At 40.8% G+C, this 12,069-nt stretch overlaps 1 protein-coding gene across 1 annotated transcript; it reads left to right on the top strand.

Annotated features, from left to right (window-relative positions):
• The first annotated feature begins 1,167 nt into the window (after positions 1 to 1,167).
• ZC3H15 (zinc finger CCCH-type containing 15) lies at positions 1,168 to 11,730 on the top strand. The gene is made up of 10 exons (XM_064718435.1): positions 1,168 to 1,386; positions 3,215 to 3,316; positions 5,982 to 6,093; positions 6,793 to 6,945; positions 7,884 to 7,975; positions 9,053 to 9,235; positions 9,921 to 10,067; positions 10,270 to 10,374; positions 10,604 to 10,730; positions 10,952 to 11,730. The coding sequence occupies exons 1-10, from the start codon at positions 1,309 to 1,311 to the stop codon at positions 11,143 to 11,145; spliced, it is 1,293 nt and encodes a 430-aa protein (XP_064574505.1). The 5' UTR covers positions 1,168 to 1,308; the 3' UTR covers positions 11,146 to 11,730.
• Positions 11,731 to 12,069: the final 339 nt, after the last annotated feature.

Here is a 12,069-nt window from a genome sequence, read left to right on the forward strand (position 1 = left end):
CCCGGCTGCAGGTTGCCTTCTGTCCTTTCCCCAGTGGCCGAAGCACTAGGAGGGTACAGCCTTCAGCATATTCCTACCTGAACTTGGATCCTCCTGCATTGCGCATTGCATGACCACTAAAACTAGCTTTAAGCCCAGCCCTGGATGAAGAAATTAATACTCCTAAGTCTATTAAGCCTGCATTTTTCCTAGAGTTCAAAAGCTGAGGCTGTGCTTGGTTCTGCAACAAACATGACCTGCACGCCCACCCTCCCAGAACCTGCCAGGCCCGTTCGGGACGAGTCGCTGTGAGGGCACTCGCAGCCCTTTCTCCTTCAGAAGGAAACCATCGCCTCTGACAAACAGAGCAGTGTCCCTCACGCTCCCTCACATGGAAACAATCACCTCTGACAAGAAGAGCACTGTCCCTTTCTCCTCACGATGAAACCACAGCCTCTGACCAGCAGAGCAGCCTTCCTTTCCACTCACACGGAAATCTCCGCCTCTGGCCAGCAGAGCAGTGTCCCTTTCCTCTCCCACACTAGGAAACCACAGCCTCTGACCAGCAGAGCAGCGTCCCTTTCCGCTCACTAGTAAACCATCACCTCTGACAAGAGCGCCGTCCCTTTCCCCTCACACGGAAGCCATCACCTCTGACAAGCAGAGCACTGTCCTTTTCCCTGACAAGAGTAACATTTCTCACGCTCCCTCACAATGAAGCCTCCTCATCTGACCAGCAGAGCACTGTCCCTTTCCCTCACACGGAAATCATCGTCTCTGACAAGCAGCGTCCCTTTCCCCTCTCTCACACTGCCGCTGATAAGCAAAGCAGCGTCCCTCTCCCCTCACATGGAAACCACCGCCTCTTACAAGAAGAGCACTGTCCCTTTCTCCTCACGATGAAACCACAGCCTCTGACCAGCAGAGCAGCGTCCCTTTCCACTCACACGGAAACCCCCACCTCTGACAAGCAGAGCAGTGTCCCTTTCCTCTCCCTGACAGTAAAACCACAGTCTCTGTCCAGCACAGCACTGTCCCGTTCCCTCACACCCTCCCCGCTACCGAACACCACACACCCTCCCGTGACGTCACGCGCCTCGCCCCACCCCACCCATGACGCGTTCGCCCCGCCCCCGCCTCGTGACGTCAGGCGGCGCGCGCAGCCTGCCGGGAGGCGATTGGCCGGCGGGCGGCGCGTTCCCATCGTGCCCCGCGGGACTCGTTGCGCCTCCCCCGCGGCGGCGGCGCGGCCCGAGCCCGTCCCGGCCCTTCCCGGCGCTGCCCGGCCCGGCCCGAGAGCCCCGCGGGAGCGCCCCGGCCCGCCCCGCCATGCCCCCCAAGAAGCAGCAGCAGCCGGCGGGGGGCAGCAAGAAGGCGGACCAGAAGAAGAAGGAGAAGATCATCGAGGTGAGCAGGCCCAGGCCGCGGCCTCTCGCTGGGCCCCGCCGCTCCCTGCGGCCTCCCGGCGGCGGCGGCGGCCCGGGGAAGGATCGCGGGGCCGGGAGCGCTCTGTGCTCGGGGAGGCGCTGATCGTACCCAGCTCTGGCCGGGACACTGCCCGAGCTGTGCTGGGCCTGAACGTGATGTGACAGCCCTGCTGTGCCTTTTTGCTCGCCCTTTCCCGTGTTCATCCCGGTGTGCTGTGTGCGCCCAGAGTCCGGCTGCTGGGCTGTAGGTCTGTGCTCTTGCGGTAGGACCAGATTTCTCCAGAGATCGCTTCACACGTTAATGATTCCTTGGTTTCTTACTCAGATTGCCGTAGGTTCTGTTGGAATTTGTTCAGATCGAAAAAAAACCAAAACCAAACCTGCTAGAGGGGTGTGTGTGTTTGTCTATGCTGTGGGTCTGAATTTATGCGCACAGTACAAGCAGGGTAGTTACAGAAATTTAAATATTTGCCTGAATTATTGGCGTGAAGGATGGTGCTCGGGTGAAATACCCTTGTAATGAGTGTGTTCCTTTAAATCTGAGGTTGTGGGTTGTTGTTTTTGTGGTTTTTGGAAAGGTCGGGTTAGAGCAGTTGGCCTTGTGTTTTCCTGATATTGGAGTTCCTGAGGTTCTTGCTGAATGTGGCTGCCCTGGAAAAATTCTGCTTTTTATCACAAAGAAATGTGGCCGAGATAGGAGAAACTGGCATTAATTGTTAGCTATAGATTCTTATATAAATCAAATACACAGGGATTATATTTTCCATGCTGTATTTACAGTAGAAATCAAGTGTGTAAATGATAAATTTTCTTTCCCATCTAATTGTTTTGACTTCTCCAGTTAATACCAAGTAACACAGGGAGCATGTTGTAAGTGAAACCAGCATGAGTCTGGAAACTTGGACCTGTTTATTTTGTAATTAATTTGTAATATGCTTTTGGATTGTTTGACTTCCACAAACATATTTGCACTGAGCTGTTTTCACTGGATGAACATCTGTTACTTTTTCCTTCAAGGAGGAAAACGTTGGTATCAAATCAAAGGCATGGATAAGTTCTTAAGGCAGGTATTTCAGTTACAAAAAATAATTTCTGCTTTGGCTACTCATGTGAAAATAAGCTGGGGTTTTGGGGTTTTTTTGTGAATTTTTTCCATAGGTTTGCTGTAGAAATGGCTCCTTAACAATAAAGCTGAAGATAGAGAAGGATTGATTTAGGCAGTAAACAGAAATATCAAGCAGTGGATTTTAGGAAGTAGAAACACCTATCCAGGATAAAGACTTCAGATTAATACAGTTGGAAAAGAAAAAGCTTCCAGTACTTGAAAATAAAAAGTAACATGTCACATGTGGTAGTAGAAAAGTGATGTGTGTTATATAGGTGCCTGTGTGAATAGTTGAAGATAGAAGTAATGAGTGATAGAAAAGAAACCAGCAATAGTTATGGCTAATCAGTTGTCCTGTTTTCCTCACTGTTCCTTGGGTATCTCCAGTACCATCTGCTCCTGCTGCCCTGAGAGTGCTGTGTGTCCCCTCTCACTCTGATACCAGGCACGAGGAGCTCTGCTGGTAAAAGCAGGAGCTCACACAAGGGCCACGTTCAGCAGGGAATGCTGAAAAGCCACTTCTGAACATGATACGAGTTCAAATTTTGTCCCTATTGCTTCTTGCATTGTTTGTGTTCCTTTAGGAAACAATCTGTATTTTACTGAAAGCCTGGAGGAGTGGCTAGGGTGGGGTTTCTGTTGTTTTGGTGGTTTTGTTGTTTTGTTTTTTTTTTAATATGGCTGTGTTTATCTCTTGATTTAGGACAAAACATTTGGCCTAAAGAATAAAAAAGGTGCAAAGCAGCAGAAGTTCATCAAGGCTGTGACTCACCAGGTTAAGTTTGGTCAGCAGAATCCACGTCAGGTAAGCGTTTATTGTGGAATGTTTTCCCACTGCACAGTCAAATCATTTTTTCTGTGTGTACAGATGGTCAGGAACTGAGGGAGGAGACAGTTGAGCTGTTCTTGCCTCCTGTGAGTGGCACAGATCTTGCTAACAGTTGTTGTGCACATCTTGTCTAGCTGTAAATGATGTGCCTGTGTGAAGCTAGTACAGAGTGTGGGGGTTTGTTGGATTTTAGTTTGTTTTTTGGTTGGCTTTTGTTGTGAAAAAAGAGCTGCATCCCATCCAAACTCAACTAGTCAAATTTGTCTCCACAGTGTTCTGATAGCAGCATAATTTAGTTTAAGGTATACCTGCAATGAAATTGTAGATACTGGCTGTCAACAAAGTACAGTTGTACCTTCTTTCTGTTTTTAATTCCCACCTTATTTGAGAAATAGTGAGCAATTCAAATTAACAAGAGTTGTTCCTAAAACTAGAATTGAAGTAAGATGGAAGTATGAATCTATATGTTCCCATTCTTCTACTTACAGAAGTATTTATTACAATTTTAAGTGGACACAAGTCTGTCAAGTCTCCATCTATTTGGTGAACTCTTTGATCAAAAAACCTGAAATTTTGAGCTGCTGTGTGCAAGTTGGCTCTCCTGTACTATGAAATAAAATGAGATACAATGTTTACATTATACTCAGTCAGAAAGCATGGATTTAATGGAAATGATCCAGGTCTCTTATTCCTAGCTGTTACATATTTACACAGCTTTCTGTCCTATGAATAAGCCTGTAAAATAATAACATTTGCATTAGCTCAGTGTATGATGTCATGGGACATTTCTTGCATAACAAGAATGAGCTAGCATGGAAAGCCCAGCTTGAAGAGTAAAGTTGGTATTTGGGTCATTAAATCTAATAATTTTTATTTTTGTTGTAGAAAATATTCCTCGATGTCACTTCAAAAACATTGGTGTTATTCAAACAGTTCTAAACTTGTGTATGAAATCCCTTGATCTGTGGCATGTGTACAAATACCACTATGTAAAATAGCCAGCCTAAAATAATGTTATTTCTCAATAACATATTTTCAAACATATTCTCAATAACATATTCTCAAAAATATGTTATTTCTCCAATGCTGTTTGAGTGTTGGATGTCAGGATCAAATTTTTAAACCTGGTTACACCTCTCTTACCTTATGGAATAGCTTTCAGTTGGATTGTTCCTGAGAAAGAACTTTTTAAACCAGTTTTCCTCATGTCATGAGATTAAAATGGAAGTGCTGTTAGAGCTTTACCTTTGGTGGTGAGGGTTTTTGTTTTGTTTTCTTTTTTTGTTCCTTTTTTGATTTGTTATGGTTTCTTTAGGTTTTTTGTTTCCTGTATTTTGAGGGGTTTTGTTCGGTTTTTGTTGGTTTGTTGGGTTTTTTTAAGACAAGCTTCATCTTCAAGAATTTAGAGTTCTGAAGAGAAACAAAAGCACTCTTAAAGTACAATTTTCTGTAGTTGACATATGTGGGTTTGTGTGTTATTTAAAATAGCATTTGTGAACTTTTACTAGGAAAACTAGCCAAGCTGCTAATTACTGTTAAAACACTTTGGTGTATTTTTGCCAAGTTCACCAGAAGATCAAAGCTCCTTTTTTAATATTACACTGTGGTTTAGAAAATAGCACCCACATCCTTGTTAGTGGTGTTAGTGTCACTGGCTTCCCATAAGGGACCAGAGGCAAATAAGCACAGAATCCTTAAGGGCAGAGAAGAACTCTCTCTGTGAACATTGAGTCCTGCCATTAACCCAGCACTAAGCCATGTTCCCAAGTGCCACATCCACACATTTTGAACACTTGTAGGGATGGTGAGTCCACCAATGCTTGACACACCCTTTCAATGATGAAATGTTTCCTAAAATCTCATCTAAACATTGTCTGGGATAACTTAAGACCATTGCCTCTTACCTTGTCACTTGTTACCCTGAAAAAGAGATGGAGCCCCACCCTGCTAAATCCTCCTTTCCTGTCTGATCTAAGAACGTTTCTCCCATGTCCTCTTTCATGTGTTTTCATCCCACTTTGCTATAGACACACACCTGCTCTGGCTTACCCAAAGAAGGTTGAGGCAGAGTAAGGTATTCTTTTGTTAGACATGCAGTTTTCCTTCCCTGGATGAGCTTATTTTTCTGACTTGGTCCTTAGTTAAACAATGAAACATTCATATGTTGAGTTGATCCAAATTAAAATAATGTTCTAAAAGCACTTTCAACTTCTATGGACAGATTTCCTGGAATTTCTACCTGTTGTATGGATCAGAAGAAAGTGTAAAGCAGCATGTAGGGGGTTCAAGAGAGGTTGTTTTTGTGCAGATCTGGAAGTAGTTGCACTGCAAAAAGAGAAGTTTCAGTGCCTCTCAGTGGCTTTCCTGCCTGTGAAGGGGCAGTAGGGGTCACTGTGACACTGAAGGTACCTGCCAGCACTCACCTCTCTGGCAGATTTACTTTGCTAAATACTTTGCTGTCCCTCCTGTGGAACAGGTCGGTAAAGGGCACCAGCTGCACACACAAGAGCAGCAATTCTGAGCCTTGCAGGCATCACAGATTGTTTCATTCCTGCCCTTGTAAACTGATTCTGAATTATTGGCTATTTTAACCTGCAGTTTGTGTCAAGTGAGTCCTGGCATCCTGCTTTTCTCTTTATAGGTTGCTCAATCAGAAAGTGAGAAGAAATTAAAGAAAGAAGATAAGAAAAAGGAATTACAAGAATTAAATGAGCTGTTCAAGCCTGTGGTTGCTGCACAGAAAATTAGCAAAGGTATGACTAAGTGATTTCTCCTCATTCATATTTTCTTATTCATATAGCTACTTAAGGCATAATAACCCTTCAAAAACACCATTTGTTATTTTAATGAACTAGATGTGACTATTTCCTTCTCCATATAGTGTGCCAAGTATTTTGTCAGTCTTGACTTGACATTGTTTTGAGAAGCCCTCTGGGGTCAGTATATCATTAGAATATCAAAAGCTACATTGATGTTGCTGAAGATACTTGGCTGTGGTCTGATTGATCAGTTAGATGCTTCTGGATGTGTGGTATGATTTTTCTGTGTGTGTGTGTGATGGTATTCAAAACAGCCTGTGTCCCCAGGGGAGTGTGAACATCCAGAGAAAGGACATAAGATCATAACTGTTGTCTTAACAGAAGGCTTGTACTCAAATCAGAGCAGTAAATACTTTCCACTTACTTGTATCTGACCTCATAATTAGCAGTAGCATTTGGTTTGGGTCTCTCTTGAGCTTGGTTATTGAACAAACAAACTTTTTGATGTTACCAAGTTTTTACTGACTTGTCTTTTGGAGTTTATGTGAAATAATTTTTGACAAAAGAAGCGTGATTTTCATATATTTAAAGTATATATTTTCATTGTGTACTTATCTGGAATATTCTCAGAATTTCTAATATATAACTTTTGCTTAAAAATAGTATTAAAATATAAAAACTTCCTTCACTCAGGTGCTGACCCAAAATCTGTAGTTTGTGCTTTCTTCAAGCAAGGCCAGTGCACTAAAGGAGACAAGTGCAAGTTTTCTCATGATTTGTCCTTGGAAAGGAAGTGTGAAAAGCGAAGTGTCTACATTGATGCTAGAGATGAAGACCTTGAAAAAGGTATAATAATTGTAGAAATTTGCTGCTAACCTATTCTGATTCTGAAACTGGAATTTTAGGATTAATGTCTTCTGTATTGTTATGATTATGAAGAACAGTGACTATGGCAGTATCATGTGTTCTGTCATATAAGTTGCAAGTTGAGCAGTATTTGACCTTTCTGCAGTTGCTGTTTCCCTCTGAAGTTCTGTAGAAGGGAAAGGGGGAAGTGCAATGAGCAGCCAGAGTTGCCTTCCAGAGCTGCTGCTGGTGTTTGGCCACATGTGCACAGTTCTACATTCAGGGGTACTTGGGAATTTTATCTGTGACTTTCTCTCCCCAAATGACTTGTTGGCTAAGTACTCTGGATTTTACTTTTATTTAGCAGGGATTAGAGATTTTACAGAACTTGGGGTTTTTTTCATATTCCCTTAGTTTCAGTCTTTATTTGAATTTCAGCCTCTGTCATCCTAAATGTATCTAGTGGAATCCCACAGACTCACTGCTAATGTCATTGGTGATTTTCTTCTTTTGGTGGAAGCTTCTTTTGACTTCTAACACAGATAATTTGGTATTATCTCTTTCAGGCCTGTGGTTAGATTAGCTATATTTCTGAATATTACCATCCAACTTTCTCTTTTGTTCAGTTGTCTTGTTTTTCTTCTTTTCCCTTGTACACACTCAGTACTGTACAGATGGAATGACACATTATGGAGTGTTTAACTCACACTTTATGCATTTCAAAATTAAAATTTCTAGGGCTTTTGAGGTAATTGTCCTTAGAGTGGCATAGGAGAGTTTGAAAACAGTATTTTAAGAACCTAAATTTATTTCCCCTAGAATAAACTGCTTAGAATGTAGGAATTGTATATTAAAGCTGTTAGTGGGCAGAAAAGCAGCTTGCTGGCAATGTTCAGTATTTGGATTTTTCTGTGAAACCATCTGTTGTCTTTTTCTAGATACAATGGACAACTGGGATGAGAAGAAGCTGGAAGAAGTAGTGAACAAGAAGCATGGTGAGGCGGAAAAGAAAAAACCCAAAACCCAAATAGTATGTCTTCTTTTATTTTTTTTTTTTATTTTTTTTTAATTGAGCTCTAGTAGAAGGAATTAAGTGCAGTGCAGTCTGGCATTAGATGTGTTTTATCATTATGTAAAAATTTAGAATGGAATATTATAATAATGATAATAATGTTCTGAGTAGACAGCTGGCCTGATAGTATTTCTTGTAATATCTTTAAAAACTAAAAAAAACCAAAACCACAAAGAAAATCACAACCCAACAGCTCTCTTCAGTCCATAAAAAGTTTTCTCATGTACATTACAAATGGATAGTAGGTGAAGTGCTTTATAGAAATGCTCAAGGTTTCAGCAGTATATCTAATACATCCTAATTGCTTAGAAAATGCAAGTATTGTGATCAGTGAAATCTGTTATTGCAGTGACTGAACTATGTATTGACTTATTTATGTACTGGGTGACATATAAGCATTATAAGCTTTTAAATTTTCACCTAATTTATGGATTGAGAGTAATTTGTAATTTCTGGACTCTAAGCTAAACAATATTTTTTAGTTCTGCAGTAAATGGCATAGTGGGTTAATCCCTTTTTCATTCTTAGGGACTATTTCACCTCATTTTTAATACCAAATAATTAAATCCTCTATTGATACCGCCTAAGTTTGCAAAAGTTAAACATTGCTGTGGCTAAATATAAACTATGAATTGCTTGTTAAAGGTCCTAGGATGGCATCTTTACCTCAGGATCCAGAGCTGGAAGGTTTACCAACATGTGAGGCAGATGCAATTTGTGTTGTTGAAAACTGCACCAGTGTTGGTGAGCAGAAAGAGATGTGCTGCTGGATTTACAGAAGTGCAGAGTTGCCAGTCTTCTGCCATCTTGTCTCTTTTAATTGGGATCATCTTGAGGGACAAAAAGCTGTTGATTCCATGAGTTTTTAGATACTCAGTTGCACTACTTTGTTTACTGGTTTTAGTAGCAATGTATTTCAGGTGTTCCTTCTGTTCTGGGCACAGCTGACCCAGACTGACTGAACTTCTGACATGGGGTGTAAAATGCTGGGGATGGAAAGAGGACACAGTGCTAACAACCACTGTTTTTGTACAGGTCTGCAAATACTTCCTTGATGCCATTGAAAACAACAAATATGGATGGTTTTGGGTCTGTCCAGGTGGAGGAGACAACTGTATGTATCGCCATGCCCTCCCTCCAGGCTTTGTATTAAAGAAAGACAAAAAGAAGGAAGAAAAGCAAGATGAAATCTCATTAGAAGATCTAATAGAAAAAGAGGTAAAGTTGTTAAGTATCTTTTGGTGGTAGTTGTTTTCATTACTCTGAAAAGACACGTGAAAAATATGCTGATTTATAATAAAAATCTATTAAATGTTTTTGGAGCTCTGTGAGCTGGGGCAAAGGATGCATAGCATTGATTCATGGTTTTGTTTAGAAACTATTACCTAGTAAATAGAATTAACTAGAGCTGCATACTTAGTGCAGCTGTTGCTTACCCATTTTTAGGAGGCTTCTATTTCTTAAGTGCTATTTCTCATTTATCCATTACAACTGCTTCTGTGGCTTTTCTCATCCCCAGCTCAGCGTCCCCTTAGTTCTCCCTTAACTCTCTAATGAGGCACTAACACCAAGAGCACAAGGCCTTCTGAAGGGGTTGCTGCTCTGCTTCTTCCTGTCACCCTTGCTTGGCAGTGTCACTTGAGCAGGGCTGAGCTCTTGTCTTTGCTTTATTTTCTCCTCCACTTTTCCTATTGATTTTCATTCCATCTCCTCTCACTAACTGGAAAATCCCATGTTGAGTCAAATGTTAAGAAGGTGATGCATGTTTAACAGTGTAAGAGTCTCAAGAGGGACTTGGAAAGAAATGTTTTCAATTAGTTTCTAGAAAAGAGTAATTAAATATCCAATTTGTTATAGCCTTTGGAAAGAATTTCTGGCATTAATGAGTCTCTTTTCTGGACAGCGTGCTGCCTTAGGACCAAATGTTACCAAAATTACTCTAGAGTGTTTTATTGCATGGAAGAGAAGAAAAAGACAAGAAAAAATTGATAAGGCTGAGCAAGATATGGAGAGGAGGAAAGCAGATTTTAAAGCTGGCAAAGCATTGGTGGTAAGTTTTACAGTCCAATTCTTACTGTAAGAAGAGCAGGTCAATAAAGTTTTGTGAAGTGGTAGCTGGCCTGAAAATGTTTTGCTTATTATTATTGTGTGTCATGTTTGTTTCCTTTTTTTGTAGTTGGTTTGTGTGTGGTTTTTTGTAAGCAGTATAAATTGCATGAAGTGCTAACTGAAGGATTTTTTGCTGTGGGTAGATCAGTGGGCGTGAGGTGTTCGAGTTCCGGCCAGAGCTGGTTGATGCCGATGATGAAGAAGCAGATGACACCCGTTATGTCCAAGGAGCAGGAGATGATGATGAGGTAAAGAAACAGGATTAAATCAAGGAATGTGTTAATTGCAATAAAGTTTGAAAAATGTCAGTTTGAAAGCCCTTACAATGAAATTAATAGGCTTGGTTTTTAATACTGCCACAGAGTATATTTTATCAGAAGGTTCCTGTTGAAGGTGACAAATGTTGTAGACATCTTGCAGAAGTGAGGATTTTTGTGGAAAAGTAATTCATGCAGAGCATCTTTGTTTATTTTCCAGACAGAAGATCCTGTGTGCATAAATGATGTAGATTTGAACCTGTATGTCCCCAAGGCAGTAGAGGAGACTGGTATTACAGTGGCTAGTCCAGAGAGATTCAGCACATACACTTCAGTAGAAAAAGATGGTAAGTTGTTATTTTGTCCAGCCTGTTTTCATAGTTATTATCCAGCCTTGCACATTAACCAGGTACATGCAATTTGGCCAGTATAAATCTGTGTGAATTTCAAATAAAATAGTTTGTTCATAGTTTCAAAATTTGGAAGCATGTTTAGTAGGATTGTGAATTCAGTTGGTGATTAAGAAACTTGTGACACTGAAATGCCTAAGAATTATGTTTATTTTCAGATAATAAATTAAATGAAGCTTCTGGTGGTGATATAAACAGCAGCGAGCAAAATGATTTAGATGAAGATAATGATGGAGATGGGGAATTGGAAAATGGAGTCATTGATGCAGTTCCAGTTGATGAAAATCTCTTTACTGGAGAGGACTTGGATGAACTAGAAGAAGAACTAAACACTCTTGATTTAGAAGAATGAACTAAAAAGCTCCAGTGAGGAATTAAACCTATGTGAAAACTGACTACATTTTTTTCTCCTTTTTGAATAGAATTCTTAAACAAGATGTTTATGGTTATGCAGCTGAATATGATGGGCACGTGATATACCAGGAATGTTTTCCTTCAATCTCATCTACTCCAGTCTTGGCTATGCTCACAGTAAAACGTTCAGAGTAGTTCAGAATTACCCAACAGCTGAATTTGCAGACAGTGAGATTAAAACTTCCAACTAAGAGTAGGAAGTGTAACTGCTTTGCCAGTATGCAAGTGGGCAGTTTGACATCAGGTACAGTACAAAAATCCAAGTATACATTCTTCACAAAAAAAAGCATTTTTATTAGTGATTGTGTTGATTTAGAAACTGCCTGAAGTGGTTTTTAGGCAGGGTACTCTAATGGAGCTGATGCAGATTATGCTTCTTTAAGTGGTGATTAGCTTTATTTGATCAGCTGGATACTGAAGATTGTGAACTGATATTTCATACAATACCAGTACAGTGCCCTCTGTTTAAAATGTTTTAAACTTTCCCACCACCTTTTGCCAATAAATCTGTAAATAAAAATCATCAACTTTAAAATACCTGTGTTGATTTTTCTCTGCTAAGTAAGGATATCATACCAAACTGTTAAGAGCTGGATTTTCTAATAGAGTGGTAGATGTTTTTCTCTGCAGTCTTGATACAGAAGTGATGGTGTTGGCTTCATTACATTTGGGCTACCTGCCATTACAGTTTTTTTGTCTGCTCTTGATGCAGTGTAAAATTCAGCAGCCAGCTTTTCTCCCTTGCTGTTCTTATTCCCTGCCCACCCATTAACTGATGTAATACCTGCTGTACACCACTGACTGCTGTTCAGCCTCATTCTCTCCCCGCTGTCTTTTGTAGATTAGTGAAGAGCTCAGGCTC

The sequence above is a fragment of the Zonotrichia leucophrys genome, chromosome 7 (assembly GCF_028769735.1).
Source record: "Zonotrichia leucophrys gambelii isolate GWCS_2022_RI chromosome 7, RI_Zleu_2.0, whole genome shotgun sequence".
In the NCBI taxonomy this organism is placed as follows: domain Eukaryota; kingdom Metazoa; phylum Chordata; class Aves; order Passeriformes; family Passerellidae; genus Zonotrichia; species Zonotrichia leucophrys.